The sequence below is a fragment of the Hyaena hyaena genome, unplaced genomic scaffold (assembly GCF_003009895.1).
Source record: "Hyaena hyaena isolate Hyena2069 unplaced genomic scaffold, ASM300989v1 scaffold_35, whole genome shotgun sequence".
In the NCBI taxonomy this organism is placed as follows: Eukaryota; Metazoa; Chordata; class Mammalia; order Carnivora; family Hyaenidae; genus Hyaena; species Hyaena hyaena.
In genome coordinates, this window is record NW_024080667.1 from 4401264 (window position 1) to 4422490 (window position 21227).

Sequence of the window (21227 nt, forward strand, 5' to 3'; positions counted from 1 at the left end):
TCAAGTCATGATCTCACGGTTGTGGGATTGAGCCCTACGGGAGGGTGGAGCCTGCTTAGGATTCTCTCTCTCCCTCTGCCCTTCCCTGTTTGTGCGCTCTCTCTCTCAAAAATAAATAAACATTTAAAAAGTAATATGTTACTTAGGCCAATACGTCCAAAATATTATGATTCTGAAATGCAGTTGATGTCAAAAAGCAGTAAGGCGATTTTACATTCTTCGTGCTACAACTTCCAAATCCACTCTGTGTTTTACCCTTGGAGCACACCTCACCTTGGCCTTGCCACAGCCCCAGGGCCCCACGGCCACATGGCTAGCGGCCACCATACTGGACATTGCAGAAATGGATCATGTCAAAGGCCTCCTCTAGAATTATGTGACTGCGTGAAGGCCAGGCTAGAATCCTTATGCATTTGGCCCAGGCTGAACCCCAGGGCTCTGGCTGGTGCCAGTTGCAGAAGGCCGTTCAGGTGACATATTGAGGAAGTTACCTCACATGGCAATAAAATGGGCCACAGACTCTGGAATGACACAGATCTGGCTTACTCAGCAGTAGGCTCTGGGCACAGGGCCTCAGTTTTGCCATCTGTAAAACAGGGATCATAACGATAGCTAACGTTACAGAGCACTGACCACGGGCCGGGCGATGTCCTTTTAAGTCCTTTATGGGTATTGAATCCTCAGTCAAGAGTCTATCATGCAGCATCCTAATTTTATAGGAGGAACGATAAGGCACAGAGAGGTTAGGTAACCTGCCCAAGGTCACACAGCGAGGATTCAAACCTAGGCAGCCTAGCTCCAGAGTCTTCTGGGGAGACCATAGGCATGGAGCAAAGGAGAGCCTTGCAAGTCCCCGGCATGGCACCTGGCACGCAGTAGGCAGGTGACAAACCATTGCTGCCACTCTCGACTGGGGCAGAGAGGCTTGTGGGAAGAGCCCCTGGGTGACCTCCAAGCACCTGCAGGCACAGCTGGGTCATGACCTGCTGGGAGGCAGCCCCTTCCATGCTTTCCTTGTGCCACCCCCGGTGACGGCTGAGCGGGGAATTCGGCTGAGATGGCATCTTCCTCATGGCTCAGGCACGGGAGCCTCTGCAGGCGGATGATTCAGGGTCTGAAGTGCCCGGGGTTGTGGCTCTGGGGGTGGAGGGTGGGCTGAGGCTGGCGGTGAGAAAGGCGGCCCTGCCAGTTCCTAGGGCTGAGCCAGGGCCCGGGTGTGGGGCCTGGCTGGTCCTGGCTTCCAGCGTCTTCTGCGAGTGGGACATGAAAGCAGCCTGGAGGAGGGGCTCAGAGATCAAAGGGCCATGAGCCTGGAAGTGCACAGCCATCAAGGGAACATCCCAGGCCTGGGAACAGACGCCGCATTAGCAGGAAGATGCTTTCACTTCCACTGCTGTGGGGCTCAGCTAAAGGTCCGGCCCAAACAAGAGAAGCCAAAAGTCTGGCAGCAGGTGAGGCTGGATCTGGCGCTGTAAACATCACCGGGCGCCCACCTTTCCCCCATCTAACCCCAGCCTGGGCAGGAGGAAGCGAGCCCCTCAGGAGCCCTCCCCGTCACTCCAGCTCAAGTCCTGAGGTTCACTCTGATTGGTCCCACTTTGGTCACACGTCCTTGAGCCAACTCCCGTGGCCAGAGAAATGGGACCCACTGATCGGCTAGTTTGGATCACATGCTCCGCTCTGGGACCCCACCTGTACCGCACAAGGGGAGATCGATGCTTGGGGAAGCAGTGAGGTGAGCTTATGCCTTCCAGCTCTGCTACTCCCTGGCCAGTGGCCTGGGCAGTCCATTCCCCTCTCCAGGCTCAGTGGACCGGAGCACATCTTTTAAAAAACCTTGCTTAAAAGAAGCAAATTTTCAAAGTCTTATGTAAATCAGATGCAAGTGGAGAGGCTGGGGGTGGGGGAGGGCCCTGGCTGTCCCTTCCCCTCCCCTTCCCCACAAGGACCCCAGGAGCCTCCATTGTTCCCTCCATCTCTGGAAGCCCAAGTCGCCTGAGTCAACACAGCACATGATCCAGGTCGGTCGACTGGCCAGTGATGTCCAGAGAAACCTGGACAAGGTGAGGTGGTGACACGGGGTCTTCGTGTACAAGGGAGTCCTTACCCTGTGCCGGATGCCCTCCGTACATCCGCCCGTGTCACCCGCACACAGTGATAGGAAGCAGGCACTATTGTGGGCCCTGTTCTTGAAGAGAACCCACAGAGGTGAGCCAGTGGGCTCGAAGTGGCAGAGCCTGGACTTGAACCCAGGTCTGCAGCTCAAAGCCGCATGAGGACCTGGTGACACAACCAGAACAGCTAATTTCTGGAGGGTCCCCACTGTCATGTCCTTGAAGAACAGAATGCAAGAGACGGGTTGCATATGGGGATCTGGGGGAAGAAGCCTGGGGAGGTATGAGCGTGGGGTGGCCCCGGGGGTGTGCAGGCAGAGGCTGAGGGGTCATTTGGCACAGAGGGACGGGTATGCCTGCACTGCTGGGTGGACGAACTTGGCCTCTGTGCTGGGGCTTCAAGTTTCCTTTAGGTCGCTGACAAGCCCCGCCCCCCCGTCTCCAGCCTCAGCCCTGCCATCCCACTCTACACACTGCACACTGGGTGAACCTTCCAGAGCATCCCTCTGACTGTGCTGCTTTCCTGCAAAAGTCCTGTGGCGTTTCACTCCCTGCACCAGCTACGAGTGCCGGGTAACGGAGCACCCACAATCTCGTGCCATAAAACAACCGCTCTCTTATGCCCAGAGTCTCTGGGTCAAGAACAGACTGGGCACATCGGCAATGGCTTAATTCAGCTCCACGGTGTTTGGGGCCTCAGCTGGGAACACTTGAAGGCTGAGGTGATTTGATGGGTGGGGCTGGGAACCATCTGGAGGCATCTTTGCTCCCACGTCTGGCTGTTGATGCTAGCTGTCAGCAAGACCTTGGCAATGCTGTGGGGCTGGACACCTACGCATCGTCTCTCCACGCAGACTAGTTCAGCCTTCCTCGCAGAAGGATGGCCAGGTTCAGAATCAATATCCCAAGAGGGCAAGACGGAAAGATGATTCCCTGACCTCACCTTGGAGATCACCGAGTGTCAGACACAAAGCTCCACCCAGGTTCAAGGATAGGGGACACAGACCCAGCATTAGATGGGAGGAATGTCAAGGTCGTGTTGAAAAAAGAGCCAGAGTGGGGCGCCTGGGTGTCTCAGTCGGTTCTGCTCTGACCCATGACTTCGGCTCAGGTTGTCATCTCCCGGTTCGTGGGTTTGAGCCCCACGTCGGGCGCCATACTGATGGTGCAGAGTCTGCTTAGGATTCTCTCTCTCCCTCTCTCTCTGCGCCTCCCCTGTGCATACTCTATCTCAAAAAATAAACTTAAAAAAAAAGATAAAAGAAAAAAGAGCAAGAGAGATGGTAAGCAGTGTCACAGCCACCTTTAGGAAACTCTAATCGACCACACGTCACTCTTCTGTGGGGCCCCCACCCCTCAGCACTGCTGACACTCATTGATCCCTACACACGCTGTTCTTTCTGACCAGAAAACCCATCTACCCAAACTGCCCCACCCCTCCACCTGACCCACCTTGACTCACCCTTCAGGGCTCGATGAAGATGTCATCTCTTCCCAGGAAGCCTGCTCTGGCCCCCCTGCCCCACCCCAACTGAGCCAGGGTCCTCCATGACCACTACCACCTTTATCCCTCTGAGCACCATGTGAGCCCCCCAATGGCCTGGGTGGAGTCCACCTGTCTGTCTACCATTGTATCCCCAGCACCGGGCCAAATGCCAGCCCTGCTCTGGATGCTGCCACTAGATAACCAGCAGCCACCTCCCCCAGGAAGGCTCCCCAGATTTGTCCTAGGCAGTGCTGGGCATCCCTCCTGCTCCCCCACAGTCCCCTGGGCAGGTGTTTGGGAATGCCCGGATGAAAGAAGAGAGCTCCGCCCCTGTTCCCAAGCCAGAGCTTGTTAGTGCAGTAAAAGCAGCAGCAAATTACCAGGCGGGCTCCGAGCTGCAATGATTAAAACAAGGGTATTGTTCTTGGTGCTGCTAAGTGCATACCTGAGGAGTGAGGCCCACTCAGCCCACAGCTGTTAACCCAGACCTCGGCCCCAGGGCCAGGCCCAGCCTGGCAGGGAGCCAGACACAGAGGTGTCAGGGGTGGGAGGGGCTGTCCGAGAGCTAGGTGTCCCCACAGGGGTGACTGCAGCCGCCTCGCCCGGGGACCCGTGGAAAACACAGACTCCAGGCTCTGCCCACTAAACCTGTGTCCGAGGCTCCGGGGGCCCAAGGACATGAATTCTCGGTAAGTTCCCAAGGCGACTGTTGAGGCCGGTCCAAGCCTGGGGTTTCTAACTTGCCCCGCCCCGAAGCCAGACAGAGCCCCGCCCTCCCTGGGCCCACCTCACTCTGAGAATGTGGCAAGATCCAGAAAGCCACCTGGGGAGAGAGGACACGAGAGGGAAGGTTCCCAGGACCTTGGGTCGAATCTTCCTCCGGAGCTGAGCGACCCCAGACAAGTCACCACACCTCTCTGAGCACCGGCATATTCACCAGGGAGTCAAGGGGCGTGTAAGCTTCCAGAACCCCCAAGGCCTGGAAGGAACCCCAACAGGGGGTTCACTCACTTGTGTGTTTTGCACAATTTGCAAAAGCAGAATATTTTTGTACCCTTTTCCTTAGAGTCCCCCTTCGATTATAGAAGCTTTGGGTCCACCTAAAGAATGAGAGAGTAATTTGGGGACCATCCCTTAGGGATGAAGTGAGCCCGTGTACCCAAAGCTGCCGCCCCGATGCCTGACCAGGCCCCGCGGAGAAAGCACGGCTCCTCGGAGCCTCCCTTTCCTCATCTGTAAAGTGGGCGTTTAACTGTAACTAGCTCATCACGCTGTGCAAGCCTCACACCAGCAGTCGGGTGTAAAGGTCCCAGGTCGGTGCTGGTCCCCCACAAGGATATGGGGCTCCCATCAGCGATAACTGTGTGAATCAGCGGGTGAGGCACCAGAGAGCGGGGGGACGTGCGTGCCAGCCCAGGCGAGGCAGCCCAGCCTGCAGGATCCTGCGAGGATGTGTGCTTTTGAAACCCTGCTCCCTGGAAATGTAGAAAACAAGATAAGGTCCCCGCTTGCCAAGCCAGTTTAGTAACATCCCTGCTAAGAGGCAGGGGAACAGACTCAAGGAACCAGATTCTCCGTGATTCTGGGACAGGAGTGACAGGAAGGGCCTCGACCTCGAGGCGGTGACTTCTGGAAAGACGCCTGCTCCGAGGAAAGGGGCGGCCACCCAGTCAGAGGAGGCTGGAAATTTAGGGCAGGAGGAGGGCTTGGGGATGAGGGGTTCATCCAGCCCAATCCCTTCCCACCAGCAATTGTGGATTAAAGGAAAGCAGGAGGCCAGGATCTGGGAGAGGCCAGGCATCCACAGTCACTGATACACATGACATTTTCATAAAGGACTTCCTGGAGGAGGTGACTTTTGAGAAGGCAGGGAGGTGGCAGGGATGGGCAGAAAGAGAAGACAAGGTCAGGAGATGCAGGAAGGCTGGCAGTCATCAGCGTAACTCTGGACATTAAGTGAACACATACTATGTCGGGATTTGCCTGAGTGTCGCACTCTGCCCGGCTCCGTGTTGGAATTCTTTTGATGTCATCGATTTCTTTGCCTTTATACTAATAGATTTTAAAGCTCTGAAGCGATTGTACACCTGTAGAAAATTTGCACACGGAATACTAAGATTTTTCTGGAACCACAGGAGAGGAAGTCCCCATGTGAGAGAGTAAGTTGTTCCCGAGGCCCCATCATTCCAAAGTCTTTAGCATTTACTTTCTACAAACAACCGCAGGAAAACCTGCAAATCAGGAAGTTGGCATCGACACCTTCCTACCTTCTGCTCCCTGACCTCATGCAACTTTTGCCAAGCATCCCCGCAAAGCCTTTTACAGCAAAAGCACCCAGTGCGGAATCTGGAATTATCAAGGCTTCTCTGCCCCGCCCCCCGTACACCTACTTCCTTTCGAAGACATTCGGATCCTTTATTTTGCAAAGTGAGGGTTCGGCTGATGTCTCTTCCTGGCTAGATTCCTCCCACCTGCCGCCAACTTGGCTTTGAATTGGTTCCCTTACTGGTGAGGTCCAATTGGGTCACTTGATTAACACGGTATCTGCCAGGTTTCCTTCCTGGTAAGTTACCCTTTCTTGCCTTGTGATTGAGAAGTAATCTGTGAGGACATACTTTGAGGCTGTGCAAAGATTCCTTTCTTCCTCAAATTTTCAATGTATTTGCTTACTGAGGTATAATAGTATGGACACATGGCTTCTTACTGTATCCAACAGCTTATAACCCGTTATTACCATTGTTTATGACAATAAGCATAACCAGGGCCAGCGGTGGCCCCTTCGAGTGGTTCCTGGGGCACTGGGCTGTATCTCTGTGGTTCTTTAAGCGCCTCCTTGCTTTCTGGCATAAGGCATCACGTCTCCAAAGAATCGCAGCTCCTGTAGTGGAGAATGGTACGTAGAAGCCAACATCTGGGTGCTAAAGGCTCTCACTGCAAGTGGGAAGTTGCTGCTCCCAGGCCCTCTCAGTAGAACAGAGGAGGGGTTGGGGGGTAAGAAATCTCTACACACACACACACACACACAGGCATGTATACATATGTGTCTCTGCATGGCGAATACCTAATACACACATTCAATTCCATGTTTATTCCCGTATCTCTCTTATACTGACACCCCTGCACACAGACACCCCAAATTCCAATCAACACAGGGTTCATCTTCCTCCCCTCCCTGTCTACACCTGCAGCTGTCTTCTCGGACATGAAAGTCTGGCTTCTTTTATCCCTAGCATATTTCCCAGTTGGGTCATGTAAAGACATGGAACCAGTCTCCCTCTGCTGTCCCCCATCCCGCACACACCGGGGCGCCCTCCTCTCCCCATTCCCGCTCCGGCACCCCCGTAGGCTCCTCCCCGTGTGGACAACTTTTCAACCCTTTGGGCTCTGATACCCACAGCAGGCCCACCCTCCACCGGGCAGCCTTCTCCCCTTGCTGGGGCTCTGTTTCAGGGCCCCCGTGACCCCCCCCCGACACAATGGACACTCTCCTTAGGAAAGTGCAGATTCAAACCCAGGGCTCTCTGATGCAGACGCTGGCCTCCTGATCACTGCGTCGTCTTCCAAGTCCGGGGAGGAGCACACCGCATCTCCAACTAGATTTTCCCCAGCTGGAGTGTCAAGGGGAATCAAGGACCTTCTCGGCCTCAGCCAGGACAGGCTCTGCTGGCCTCCCGCTTCTCGAGCCTTCGGCAGGGTGCTAGGCCTCCCCCCGGGATGAACCCGGGCGTTGCGTCATCTGCCTGCCCGCGGTAGGTAATAAAAACAGCTCACCTGTTTTTCAGCGCTTCGCAGTTTACAAAGCCTCCCGTAAAACCCGCTGAGTCTTCCCAGCGGCCCTCGCAGGCCAGGCTCAGGAGACCGGCTGTGCGGCTGTGCGGTCGGTCGGTGAAACCAGGGCTCAGGCTGGGAAAGAAACCGACAGCCGGCAGGTGTCAGCCCCGAATCCGCACCTCCCCTCCCCCAGCTGCCCTCTCGGGGAACGGCTTGCGTCAGCCCTGAGCCCCTCCTGAGGACCCCCGAGTGTGTGGCTCCGGTCACTCCTGGCAGGGCTGGGCTCTTCCGTCCCCGCCCTTCAGAGCCCACCCTCTGGGACAGACATCAGCGGTGCCCGAGGGGCCAACACAGGCCGTACTCACCACCCCCCCCAACCCCCACCGCTGCCCCGGAAGCCTGGCTGCCGAATTCCTTTAACCAGACCAGCAAACTAGGGGATGGTGCGTGTGTCGAGTGGGTTATGCCGCGTTTGCCCCGTTCTCCCCAGTGAATCCCACGGGCGCCCAGGACAGACACCCTCCTCCAAGGGCGAGCCCAGGCCCAGCTCGGGACAAAGTCCCCAGGTCAGCAGGCCCCGGCAAGGCCTGAGGACAGTGAGGACCTGTGAGTGAGGGGGGACAGCTCCCCCAGCCCAGCACGTGGGGCTCCCTGTCATAGGCGGGGGGTGGGAGGGAGGGGGGCAGGCAGGTGGCACGTGTACAGGGCCCTGAGCCACCGGGCCGTCTCATGGGAGCCCCAGGGAGGCCGGGCGGCTCCACCAGCCCCCGGGAGAGGCACCCGCGTGAGTCAGCCCCAAGCTGAGCTCAGCACAGAACCTCTTACCCGGCCTGCCAGCGACACCACTCCCCGCGGTGGGAACGGTGTTCCCCGAATTCCACAGGAGGGGAGCAGAGAGAACAGGGGGCCCAGCTGCGTGGCCCCTGCTGACGCCAGCGGATGAATGCCCACCACTCCTCCCAGAGCCTTCGGGAAATGGAAGAACCCCCCTTGCCCTCCCCAGTGCATTCTGGGAGGGACCACCCCTCTCCCCCAGGGTGGAAGAGAAGGTCACAGCCAGCTCTGGGGCCCCTGGAGGCAGTCCTTGGCCTGGAAGGGTCTTCTGCGGTCCCAGCCAAGGGTGGACCACGCACAAATGCCTTCCACAGACGGGCAGGGGAAACATGTTGGCCAGGCGCGGCTGGGCCACGGGACGTGGAGGAGGCCTATGGAGAGGTCCTTGGGTAGCACTGCTGGGGCTCGTCCCTCCTTCCCTGTCAGGCCTCAGTTTCCCCATCTGTAAAACGGGACTGTTTACTTCTGAGCAGTGGTAATTACTCTGTTCTCCCTGCAGCTGTGGCCCACTTGGGTGGGGGGGCTGGGGGTGCAGGGGAGGCCAAGTACATGGGCCTCTCTCTGGCTTCCACTAGGACAATGTCCCCAGAGCCGGACCTGGGGCTGAGGGTTTGGGAAGAACTTTACTTAGAGTTTGGCTGGAAAAGTATAAGGTGGGCATAGAGTTTGGCTGGAAAAGTATAAGGTGGGCAAACCACCGGCCCAGGGAAGCCTAGGAGCCCCCCACATGGCTGTTCCCGAGCCCCCCACACGGCTGTTCCCGGCTTCCTTCCCTCCTCCTTCCCATTCAGCCCGTCCAGCACTCAGACTGCAAAGACCCCCCATGCGCGGGGCCCCCACCGGGCACAACAAACCCCTGGTGTCTGTCCCAGCATAGTGGATGGGTTCAGAGGGTGGGGCTGGGGACAGAAATGAGGTAAGAGTTGCCTCAGTTTCCCTAAGGTGCTTCATCCTTGAAAGGCCAAACCAAATGCGAGGCTACTGGTAGAAATACTTTCAGGGGTCCCCAAGTCAATGCCAAGGGTACAGAGAGAACAGGATTGCATTCTTGCTCCCAGGGATCTCACCAGGGAGCCAATGCTCAAAGCGGTAACTACACCCCAAGCCAGAGAGAGCTGTGACCAAGCGCAGCCAGAGAGGGGGCTGGCTGTTTACACACAACCCAGTGGATCCACGTGGAAACTTCAGAATGGGACAGGTGCCAGGAAGATAGTAAATCAGGGCAGAGGGGTAGAGGGGGTAGAGGGCAGCATGGGACAGGTGCCTGGAAGAGGCCCCTCAGAGGAACGGCCACATGAACAAGCCCCAAGGGCCATAAAGGAGTCTACAAGACTCAGGAAGGAGCATTCATCATGAGCAAAGGCACTGGGGTTGGAAAGGGTTTGGTTTGTTGGAGGAACAGAAAGGCCAGTGTAGATGGCAGCTGTTTTCTCACAGGCCAGGTGGCCCTAATGCTTTTGGGGGACACCCGCCTGACCCCCCCCATCCCCATCCTGGCACTTAGGAACATGCAACCAGTGAATTCACTGCTGCCCCCATCTCCTGAGACTCAGCCGCCCTTACCTCTAACCTTTGGATGCAGAGTCACAGACAAGAAGTCCCACCTCGTGGAGACCAGGCCCCTGGCTGGCAGGGGAGGACCCTGGCCTGCCCTAGGGCAGGCTGGGAAAACCCCAAGAGACAGGGAGCTTAGGATCCTGGCCGTGTGGCTGCCTCCCTGTGCCACCCCCCCCCCACCAGCCCGCCTGGCTCAGGTGCCCAGACACGTGCCAGCCTCTACCTGGTGGGGGCCCCACCCTGGCAGACGAAGCTTGCCCAAGAGGCGGTGATGTCACTGCCTTCTGGCCAGGGACCTGGAGAGTGATGGCCAGCCTGTCCCGGCAGCGGGGCAGGAAGAGCAGGCTGGTCCCCTGACTCCGGAGGAAGACAGGGGGAGATGTGTCACATGCCGTGTCACAGCTCTCGGCCCTCCAGCCCTTCCCAGGCCTGTCGGCAGACCGGGGGGCTGTTTCGGCGCCGGAGTCCGCACCAGCCAGCGGGCCAGGGGCCAGGAAACTCTCGAGTTTTGCCAGCACGGCTTTCTCGGGGACAGGGTGGCATGGGGGCTGAGCCAGGAGGGAGGGGGAGCACCTCCCTGAGCAGGTTTTACGATGCCTGGGCTGGCAGGCGCTCCAGATAGAGATGTCACCATGGAGATGGGGTGGAGGACCGCGGGAGGTGACTGCTCAGCAGCTCAGCTCAGCAGCCTCGCAGCCACCTTGGGAAGGGGTGGCCAGGTGTGGCCAGCAGGGACCAAGGTCCCGGGGCACCTGGCCGCTGGCCTTGGGCCGCACGTCCCTCCCGTGGCGGTGACCCTGGTGCTCCTCCAACGCCTGCAGTCCCCATAACCCTGTGCTGCTTCTGACCCTCCCACCTCCACCCCTGCTGCCCGGCCCCAAATGTCCTCCCCTGCCGTCCCTGCTGCGCCAACGCCTTGGTCTCCTTCCCACTGGTTGTTTAGGACTCAGCCCGGGTGTCCCCTCCCTCTGCCCCATGTTCGTCCGCTCGCTCCCTCACGGTCTCCTTCCTCCGGTGCAAGCCATAGCTCCCGTCTGCTCCTCGGCTCAGCCCACACCTAGAGGGACACGCCTGAGTCCGGCCTGTGCCCCCCGCCCCCGCTCCTGGAACAGAGCAAGTGCTCAGAGGACACCAGGCAAGCTCTCGGGGAGACATCGGTCCGCCGGGTGCTCCCGTCCTTGACCGAGCGATCAAGTGGCAGCCCTGGTGGCCGGGCACTCGCCCGTGAGGGGTTGGCACACGACGTCCCTGGGCTCACCTGTGCTTACCGGGAAGGTGCAACAAGATGCAGATCAGCCGTTAAGCTGACTTCCAAGCCACAGGACATGATGCAGGTAAAGGACCAGCTGGATGACCAGACAAGTCCCGATGTAGAACGTCCCCCACACCGCCGGCCTGAACTCTCCAAAATGCCATTGCTGGGGGGCGGGGGGCGGGGGATGTGGGGGGCACTGCAGGGAGATCTTCTACAATAAACAGACAACTGAAGGCTATGTGTGAAGAGATGAAAAAGGCGCCCGTATGTCTCTGGAAACTGCTCGCTGAGCCCTGCCCTAACAGTCCCTCTGTCGCCTCAGCTTCCCCATCTGTAAAATGGGGGAATAAGGCTGCATGAGCCCATGGGAGAGCAGGCAGAGACATGGAGGGTTCCCGCAGGGGACGGCTGGGGCTGGAAGTCCCTGCTGGTGACACACAGTAGGGTCGGGACAGCAGCTCCCCGTCACTCCGGTGCTGGGGCCTGGGGGGCTGTGCCCAGCCTCGGCACAGAACCACAGAGCCAGGACTTCACCCCGGGGCAGTCCGTGCACCTCCCATCTCGGGGCAGCTAGCAACTCCCGGGGAGGGCTCCTGCCTGAGCTGCAAGTGGGCGGCCATGTCCCAGCTCACAGGTGACCTGGGGGTCCCTGGGGTTTGGGGTTCAAGTGGTTTTAACACCACACTGGGGGGTCCCAGATGGGGGTCATTTGGAGCAAGATGACCACTGACCAAGTCGGTACCTGTGTCTGTGACACTGTATTCGTCACCACCTTTGACTCTGTGGTTGGCCTTGAACACTAAGCCTAGAACTGACCCAGCCCCAGACCAACTCAGCTGCCCCAGAGCTGGGACCACACGCCCCCAGTCCCCATGGTTCCTCCACACACTCTTGCCGGGTCCCCGGGACTTGTCCATCCAGGGAGGTCCCCTCCAGGACAGGGTCTCACCCGAAAGCCCCACCGCTGAGCTGACAGGGACCGACAGCTTGGCGTCCCTGGGGGCGGGGCTAGGGCCAGGAGAGACATAGAGATGCCAGCTTAGAGCCAGGGCTTCCTGGCTCTGCCCACATTCTGGAATGAGCCATCCAAGTATGGGGCTTTGAGGGGCACCTGGGTGGCTCAGTCAGTTAAGCGTCCGACTTCAGCTGAGGTCATGATCTTGTGGTTCTTGAAGACAAGCCCTGCGTTGGGCTCTGTGCTGACAGCTCAGAGCCTGGAGCCTGCTTCCAATTCTGTGTCTCCCTCTTTCTCTGACCCTCCCCTGCTCATGCTCTCTCTCTCTCTGTCTGTCTCTGTCTCTAAAAATAAATAAACATTTAAAAAGCCCAAATATGGGGCTTTGAAACCAGAGCAGGTATATTCCTTCTCTGCCACTTACCTGCTGTGTGACCCAGGGAAGATACTTGCCTTCTCTAAGTCTCCGTTTTCTCATCTGTAAAGCGGGATGATACTAAATCCCTGCTTTGAGGAGTCACTATAAGGGCTAAGGAGTCCAGGAGTGCAGGTGACGTGGGCCCAGCACAGAGTAAGATGGACATCTGTCATCACCATCACCATCACCGTCAGATCAGAGCAGAGGCCGTGGGAAAGAAGCCCACCGCTGCCTCTGCTGGTCCCGCTCAGAGTGGGGATGGGGGGACCTGGGTCCCACGCGGGCTTGTTATGGGCAAGGGTGGTGCATTGTCCACCTCAGAATCTCAGGACTTGTCACCAGACAAACAGAAGAGGGGGTCGCACGGTCACTGGTGTTGTGACACGGCTCCCACGCTCAGCACCTGGGGGGACAGAAGCCACATCTGGTCCAGCTCCCCAGGCCGTCCTTGGGGGAGGAGGGGGATGCCTGGAGGGGTGCTCCCAGGAGCATCAGAAGGGTCGGACTCATCCAATCCCTTCGTGCAGGGTCCAGAGAGGGCCAGGGGCTCGCCGGGGTCACACAGCAGCCAAGCCTCCCTCCCCAGCCTCCCCTCGTTCCTCTGCCCCCCTCCTCACTGTCCCCCAGCTGCCCCAGCCGCACCCTATACCTGCTGGCCCTCCTGCTCCGGGGGCTGCAGACACGTCCCCCTCAGGGCTGGCCTCCCTGCACCTCCGGACAGCTGTCCCTGGTCCCTGTTGAGAGTCTGCTCCCCTCGCCTAGGAACCCCTGAGCCAAGAGCCTTCTCCTCCGGGAAACCTCCCGACGACCTCTGCCAACCTGACGTGCTTTCTCCCTGCTTGAGATCTGTCACTCTGTCCCTTAGTCCATGGGGACTGTCTCTCAGGCCAGTCACGTGCCCTGGCCCCCAGGAGGGCCCCTCTGGCTTCCCTGGGGGTGCCAGCCCTGCGTCCTGCGAACAAAGAGGGTGGCTCCTGGGGTGGCCGGTGACGGCTCTGTGCTTAGTGCTCAGCGACCATCGTCTCACTTAGTCCTGCTGTCGGCGGCCATTCCGTCCTCCTAGATGAGGAAACTGAGGCCAACAGAGGCCAAGGCTTCCCTCTGACAGGCACCAGTTGTCCCTCCAGGTCCCCAACGGCTGTCCTCATTTTTGGCCTCCGACTACCCAGCCTCGGAACCCACTTGTGAGCCTCGGGGGCCCCTGCCTCCTGCCCCCCAACAGCGGTCCAGGCCCGTGCCTTCCAGCCTCCCCGCGCCCCACTTGGTGTCCCCGCCCAGAACGAGAGGCGAGAGCGAGGAGTGCAGAGAAAGTGGGCCCGTGGGGGGTGGGGTCGGGGCCGGCGGGGACGGCAGCGGCCACGGGGCACAGGCACGTCCAGCGTCGAGTGCGGCGGCCTGTGTGACCACTCTGTTAGCGAGCACAAAGGAGTGAGGCAGGCTGGGAGCCCTGGGACAAATCGGGACAGGCCCTGTCGCTGCCCAGCCGACAGGAGCCCCCCTCCCCTGGCGTGGGAGCCCCAGCAACACCCAGGTTTGCCTGAGCGGGGCAGGGCCAGCCCGCATCTCCCGACCCACGAGGAGAGGGTGCAGGAATCGCCACTGGCCGGGCTCAGACAAGCCGGGGGGTTGGCCTCCGGGTGTTTCCCAGCAAAGCCGCGCTGGGCAGTGTGACTTGGGGCGCAGGATGCCTCGGGCTGTTAGGGACGCCGGATGCGGGGGTCGGTCCCCAGGCTGCCTCGCTTCTGAGAGCCTCCAGGTCCCCCACCCGAAGCAGAGCTCGGCAAATGTGTTCTGCCAGGAGCCGGATGGTGATATTTGGGGCTCTGCCAGCCCATACGGCCCCTGTTACACATTCTTCTTTGTTTTCCTTCCAACCTTTTACAAATGTACCAACTATTCTTGCTCTCAGGCTAAACAAACGCGGGCCAGATGTGCGTCAACCCCGAAAAGCCTCCTTGAGCTGATTTGCCATGTTCAGCCTCTGGAACGGTGAGAAGTCCTTCGTGACCGCCCCCCGTGGTCCCTGCCACTTGAGTCCAAGACGTTTCCAAGACCAAGTCCAGCTGGGCTGAGGACAGAGACGAGGCGGCAAAGGCACAGTGACCATGGACTGAGACCCTGGGTAGACTTGGACTCGAGGGTCTGCTGCTTCTGACAGGGCAGCCTCAGTTTCCTCACCTGTGGAATGGGCATGACAGTAGTGCCAGCTCCCAGGGCGGCTACGGGGATTAAACACCCCGTGAGCATGTTCACACGTTGGCTGGTTAGTGTGAAGTTGGCGGGGGGAGGGGGAGACATCCAGTGGCCCCTCCTGGTCTGGGGCTTCCCGGGAATGGCCCCTCTGCCAGCTTCGTGAGGAGGCTGCGTGCCCCGTGGTGCCAGATACCCATGAGTCTCTGCAAGTCCCACCCCTCTGGAGGCTCAGTTTCCCCAGAAGTTGCTAACTGGACAGACCTCTGCCTACCTCCCACCCTCCAGGAGTTAATAAAATGAGAGCGTCTGTGCACGCGTCTGCATCCCGTTCTGGCAGCTTCCCCGGGCTGCTCCCAACACAGTGCAGCATTGAGGGTGGCCCAGCAGGGCGCCCAACCCACCGGTCAGGTTCACAGCCGCCTCAAAGCACAGGGCCCAGGCTCAGGCCCTACAAGCCCTCCCGAGGGTGCTGGGGAGACCCCGGGGGCCGGGGGGGGCTCTCTCCTCTGACCCGGGGGACCCCTTTGGGGCTGAGAACACCGTGGGCTGCTCTCGCCACAGCCCAGCCCCATCTGCTGGGGGACAGCCAGAGGAACCCGGGAGGGGACGGGTGGCTCCTGGCAGGGCCGCAAGAAATTCTCCTCAGAAGCCTCTGTTCCCACATGAGGGAGACGCTTCTCCGAACCCACAGCTCTCTGGCACCTGCTCTGGGCTGAGCCCTCTGCAAACACGGTCCCATTTACCCAGGAGGCAGCACCGCTAACCGCCTTCACAGGGGACATAGCAGGGCTGCAGGGTCAGGCGGTTAGCCACGGCCACACAGCGTGGGGGAGTCGGAATTCAAACCCAGCACCGTCTGACGCCAAAGCCCTTGGACTTCTCACCTGCCGCCCAGCCCTTACAGTTGGAAGTGACCTTCACCACCATCGTCCTCCATGCGGCGTCTGACGCACAGCAGCCGGGAGATGGGCATCTGTCTGGATGCCCCCCGAATACAGGAGACTCACACCCCCCACCCCCAACTGCTCACGTCACTGCAGGAGCCCTGCTGGCAGCTGCGTTTCCCTCCGATGGGACCCCAACCATGTCTGTGAAACCCCTTCCTGGGGGGGAGGGGGGGAGTCATCCATAACCCCAACCACCCACATTTCCCAAGCCTCCTCTGCAACCGGTGCTGTGCAAGAGCCAGATGAGGCATGTTCGTCTCACACAGGAAGAAACTGAGGCCCAGAGAGGCGGAGGAACCTCTTCACCAGCCCCAGAGCCCCCTCCCCTACACCCCGGGCCTGTCCGCCTCAAAGCCCCCCCAACACACCAGGTTCTCTCCAGCCTCCAGGCCAGTGCATCTGCTGCTCCCTCAACATCTCCCCCCTCCTGCCGCCATAGTGGGGATATGCCTCTGGGACTTGTCTTTTCCACAGAAGTGGATTAGACTCCCTCAAAATCAGGGCCTGGGTTTGCTTAAATTTGTGTGTTCAACAGCCACTTGAGCTAGAGCTGCCAAGCTTAGCAAATAAAAATGCAGCCCACGTGGTTAAATGTGAATCTGATAAATAAGGACTATCATTTTAGTATAAGTATATCCCAAAGGTTGCATGGGATATACTTATACTAAAAAAAAATTTGTCCAACGCAGTAGTTAGGAGACGTTTATTCTAAAAATTGTCGTTTATCTGAAATTCTCATTTGGCTTGGCACCCAGGATCTCATCTGGTGATCCTTAGGGGAGAGCCTATTCTAGGTGAGGCACCCCCCACCCTAGAGCCTCTATTTCCTCATTTTAACGGAAGTAGTAATGCCCACCTTTGTGGGCATCAGAGTAATAGACGTGAGCGGCGGGTACTGAGTGCGGCCCCGCACACAGCAGGCAGAGAGGGGCTGTGGAGGCAGGGAAAGTGGAGGAAAGTAAAAGTGGAGGCCGGTGGGCCCGTTCCCCGCAGCCTGGGACCCCCTCCTGTTCACTCTTGAGGTGACAGGAGCCCCTCTGGCTGCCGGGAGCAGGAAAGGAGGGAGGGAGCGGTGTCCTGTGTGGGGCAAACAATCGGCCCACCGACAGCCACTTCCGGAGCCAGGAGAGGAAACAAAGTGGCATTGTCCTGCTGTGTACAGTCACGTTCCACAGGGGCTGTGACCTCGTCCCCATGAGCAGGCAGATTCCTGCCCCGCTGCGGGCAGCCATGTGACTGGGACGGGGCCACAGGCCGCCCGCAGCTCCAAGCCTAGCACTCAGGCCCCGCGGAACAAAAGCTACCTCCTAATTGCCCCGTTTGCCCTGGCATTAGGGCCAGTGGGGCCCACATATCCGCCCTGTCCTCCCAGCCGGGAGCTGGTTCCCAGGGCCTTGCGTACTGTCTGTCCCGCCCTCTGTACGGTTCCCAGAGTGTGGCCGCCCCGTCTGCCTGCGGGCACTGGGCCGGGCCCTGGCTCCCAGAGCTGTGCCTTGTGTTGGGAGCTGGGCAGATCTGCCCATATCCATGCCCAGAGCAGGTGGGGAGCAGGACCAGGTGGATGGGCAGAGCTCCGGCTGGCTGCATGGCGGCAGCATCCCCCTATGGGCTATGCACCCCCGGGACAAGTGAATTCACCTCTCTGAGTGAAACAGGAAGAACGGTAGTAACCGAGGACGCGTCTGACACAGTGCTCCTGACACAGTGCTCCTGGGCCCAGAGCAGGTGCTCAGTCAGTAGGAGTATGGCGGGTTCCCCAAACAACTAAATCCGAGAACAGCCTGAGAAGGGTCCAGCAGGAGCCCCCCTCTGTGGAGACAGAGCAGGCTGAGGGACAGTGGGGCAGATACGGTGACAAGAACATTGGGCAAGGGTGGCAGAGGGACATAAGGACAGGGTCCAAAGAGCAGCCGGTGAGACCCTGGAGTCCCATCTCCTTCGCTCCCACCCACGCCCAGAGCACTGGCCCCCAGCAGAGAGTTCCGGGCCCACTCCGATTTCCCTGTGAGCTGGTCACCAGGGCGGACTCTGGTCCTGTCCCAGCCCCCTGGCCTCGCCGTTTTCTTGCCCGGGATGTCCCGGGCCCTCATCTCTCCTGCTCCTGAGGGGCCGGGCCACCCCCAACCCCCGACCTCAGGCAGAAGTGTGGGGCCTGCTCCAGGTGCTGAAGTTCATGGTCTCTGCACCGACCACTGGCCGCCTTCTCTTCCCAAAGAGAGATCCCCCTCCTCTGAGCCCAACATGGGCCCCTCTCTCCTCTGGTGTCAGCCAATGCATGGCAGTTGTTCATGCACTCAGGTGACAGGCCAGGAGTGCCCCTGAGCCTAAAGGCCCCGGACCCTGGGATGCAGGGCTCAGACAGGCCTAGAGCGACAGGGTCAGGGTGCACCTCCGAAGCTGACAAAGGGGCAGAGGTGAGAGGTAGGAGGGTGCCCGCCCTGAGCCCCGGCGGCTGGGCACAGCCCAGGGGTCCCCGGGTCGCATCGCAGAGGGCAGGCACCTCTCCTCGCAGGCCAGGCCGCTGCTCTGGAGGGCAGGGTCCAACACAGCTCTGCGCCCAGACATGCCTTGCCCAGGGAGGCCAAAGTGGGCAAGCTGGTGGCCCTCAAGGCCCCAAGATCGGGTGACAGACAAGGACGGGCAGGAAAGGGAGCAGTGCCCGGGGCAGGGGCTGCAGAGCAGCAGAGGCAGGAATCGCTTGGAAGCAAACACCAGAGCAACGGGCTCAGGTGCAACCGTGGAATGTGCAGACACATGCACACGTGTACAGGCGTGTCCCAGCTGAACACCGTTCTCACGACTGTCCCCTGAGGAGTGGGGACTCCCAAGCGCTCCTGAGCTCGGGCTGTCTGCAATTCCCGTATGCAAGAATACACTAAGGGGGCCCATGCTGGGTTCTAGCACCTTCTACCGCATGACTTCACTTCCTGCTCACCCTGAGAGAGCAGAGCGGCCAGCACACAGCAGAGCTGGGCCCTCTCGGAGCCCTGGCAGCTCCCCCCACTGGCACCACGCCGCCCACAGCCGATGGCGGACGGACAGCTCGAGCTCATGCAGTCTTGGGAGACGCGCTGAGGCTGCACATGCCGGCAAAGGCCCCTGGGGGAGTCTCTCCAGCCTCGGGGACAGGAGAGAGTGAGGGTCACACCTGCAGAGCCTTGTACACCCTCTTCCTCCTCTGCGCTCCCCTCCCCCCCAGCTGACCCCGTCCCCCCGCATTAGCACAACCAAGGAGCTGGGGAACCAACCAGATCTGGGTCCTCATCAGCGGAGTGGACCTAGGCCTAGGCCGTCAGCCTCTCTGCACCTCTGTTTACTTCTGGAAAAGGGGTGCCACCTGACACAGGAAACGGCAACGGGGGTGACTGAGACAATGCAGGCGAAGAAGCGCCAGCTCCAGGAGCACCTGGGGAAGCCCGGTCCTCGCCCTCTTCTGCGTTCAGAGGCCGCCCTGCTCCGCTCCTCTGCATCTGAGCCCCGCTAAACCAGTCTTGAGGCAGAAGGAGGGTCGAGGTGGCCTAGAGAAGCTGGAGGACTCGGTCCTGGCCTCGGCCCCTGCCCGCTGTCCCTCTGCTGTCCCCTCAGTGATCTGGGACAGGAGGCAGTGGGATGGGAGAGGAGCCGAAGGCAGGGAAGGGAGCCTCAGCTCTATGGCAGAGGTGAATGCCTGAACTGGGAGAGTCTGATTCCAGGTGCTCAGGAACCAGACTGCAGGCCGAGGGAACCAGGCGGCGGGCAAGCTTCTGAAGGTGCCCTGTCCCCCTCGCCGCCCTGCGGTGTCCCTGCGAACGCGGCTCAGCCTGCAATGGTGCAGAAACAGCAAGCCGACGCCCGGCAAGCAGGTGCGTCCGGCCGTTTACACTGGCACCTTCGCCACACTCTCTCCTGGCCAAGCTGCCCCAGACGAAGCTGTTCCCATCCGCCCCTGCCGGGACGTCACAGAACAGCCATCCTGCTCACAAGCGTGTCGCTCATCTTGGGAGACCCCCCGCACGTGGGAAACGAGGGGCCTGAGCGCGCGTCACCTTGCTGCGATCGAGGTGAGGGGCACGTGTCCCTATGACCAAGGTGCTTCATCCTCCTTCCCTAGGCACGCCTGGACCTCAGCTGAGACATTAAGTTTTGCTAAAGACAAGGGCAAAATCTTGTGGACTGAAGAGAATTCGTTAACAAGAGCAGCCATTCCCTTCCCACGCGGCAGACGGATCAGCCCACATACACCTAACAATGTCCTTGCCTGCAGATGTCGATATTCCCATTTTCCAGGTGACGCTGTAGAGACACAAAAGGCAGAGGAGGGAGAGCCTGATGCGCCCGTCAGCCCCCCAGGAAGCCCCCGGCCCAGCACCAACACCGACGCACACTTGTGCACATGGACGCACACACGCACTCGCCTGCCAGGACCTCCAGCCGGGCTCTGACAACAAATCGCCTCTCTCTCTGGAAGCCCCGAGAAGGACACTCCTGCCCGCCTGTGGCCACCTGGTCAGAGACTCTGAGGGAGGGACATGCAAGTCTCCTAAAGGGGCCCAAGGGGACCTCGAACGGTCCGGCCTGAGGAACAAGCCCGTCAGCTGGGCATCAAGACAGAGGAGGCGTCTTCAGAGCAGCCGTCGGCAGAGCGGCCCGCAGGCGACCGAGGGAGATGGCTGTCAGTGAGCTCTTCTCCACGTTGCTGCCTCACTAGCAACGGGGCCGCTGCCCACGAACACGGGAAAGGGAGTCTCAAGGCCCTCAAGGCGGCTGCCACCGCGCGGTGCAGAACAGCGCTCCGGCGGCGACCAGTGGGGCGGCCCTGGGCAAAGGATGCCCTTCGCAGCCCTCTCCTGCAGGGCTGCCGGAAGACTAGAAACACACACACACTCACACACAATTGCACCAGCAGAAGCAAAGTCAGCAAAGGGCAGCTACTCATTTTTCTCGTTCTAAGCCTGCCCCGGGCCCTCTCCTAGCACGGCACTCCTGAAGCAAAGTCGCCGTAGGGTGTCCGACACACAGCTAGTGGGAAGGTCAAGTGCCCTCACTTCCCTGAGGCCGCCTCCAGCCGAGGACTGCAGTCACCGGCTCCCAAGAGTCTCTGGGTTCCAGCCTAGGAGGCCGAAAAACTAAGACAGGCCAAGCTCACACTCATCAAAGGTGCCGCCCCAGCTCACGGGCCGGGAGCGGACGGGCTCCGTTAGGTACTGACAAGAACACTGACTCTGTCTCGTCCGTCTTTCTGCGCTCGTGCTGGATAGGGCCACACGGCCAAGGACAGCATCTGGCCAGGGACCCTCGGGCAGGTTTAAACAGCAGAAAACACCTCCTGTTTCAGTGTGTGCTCAGTCACTCGTTTATTTGTCAAGATATGCACGCGCGCGTGCGGAGTCAGCCAGGACAGCGTGTGGCTCCTAGGTACGCACAGACCTTTCCACATCTTGGGTTACAGACAACTTCATAGCTAGTGCACCACACACACAAGACAAAACAGGAAGCCTAAAATCCCCAAGCCACTCCAAGAAGACATGGGGGGGAGTGGTGCCACGCGTCCCGTGGGGGGATCGATGCACACGAGGGAAGAACACGGAGGATGGAAGGCAAGCTCGCTTCGGTCTCTGCCAACTGCAGTTTCCATGTGATGTTCAGGGGATGGAGTTCAACAAGTCCTTTAGGAAGCTCTCAGGATCAGTGATTTCCGATAACAGACCTGGAAAACAG

The 21227-nt window shown here is 59.7% G+C and overlaps 1 protein-coding gene across 4 annotated transcripts in view; it reads right to left on the minus strand.

Moving 5' to 3' along the window:
- Positions 1 to 20838: 20838 nt before the first annotated feature.
- Positions 20839 to 21227, minus strand: part of UBR4 (ubiquitin protein ligase E3 component n-recognin 4) — a 134485-nt gene continuing 134096 nt past the window's right edge. For all 4 annotated transcript variants that reach the window (XM_039228977.1, XM_039228980.1, XM_039228979.1 and 1 more), the window contains one exon: positions 20839 to 21216. In XM_039228977.1, coding sequence (XP_039084908.1) covers positions 21152 to 21216 — 65 coding nt within the window. In that variant the 3' untranslated portion in view covers positions 20839 to 21151. The remainder of the gene's footprint in view (positions 21217 to 21227) is intronic.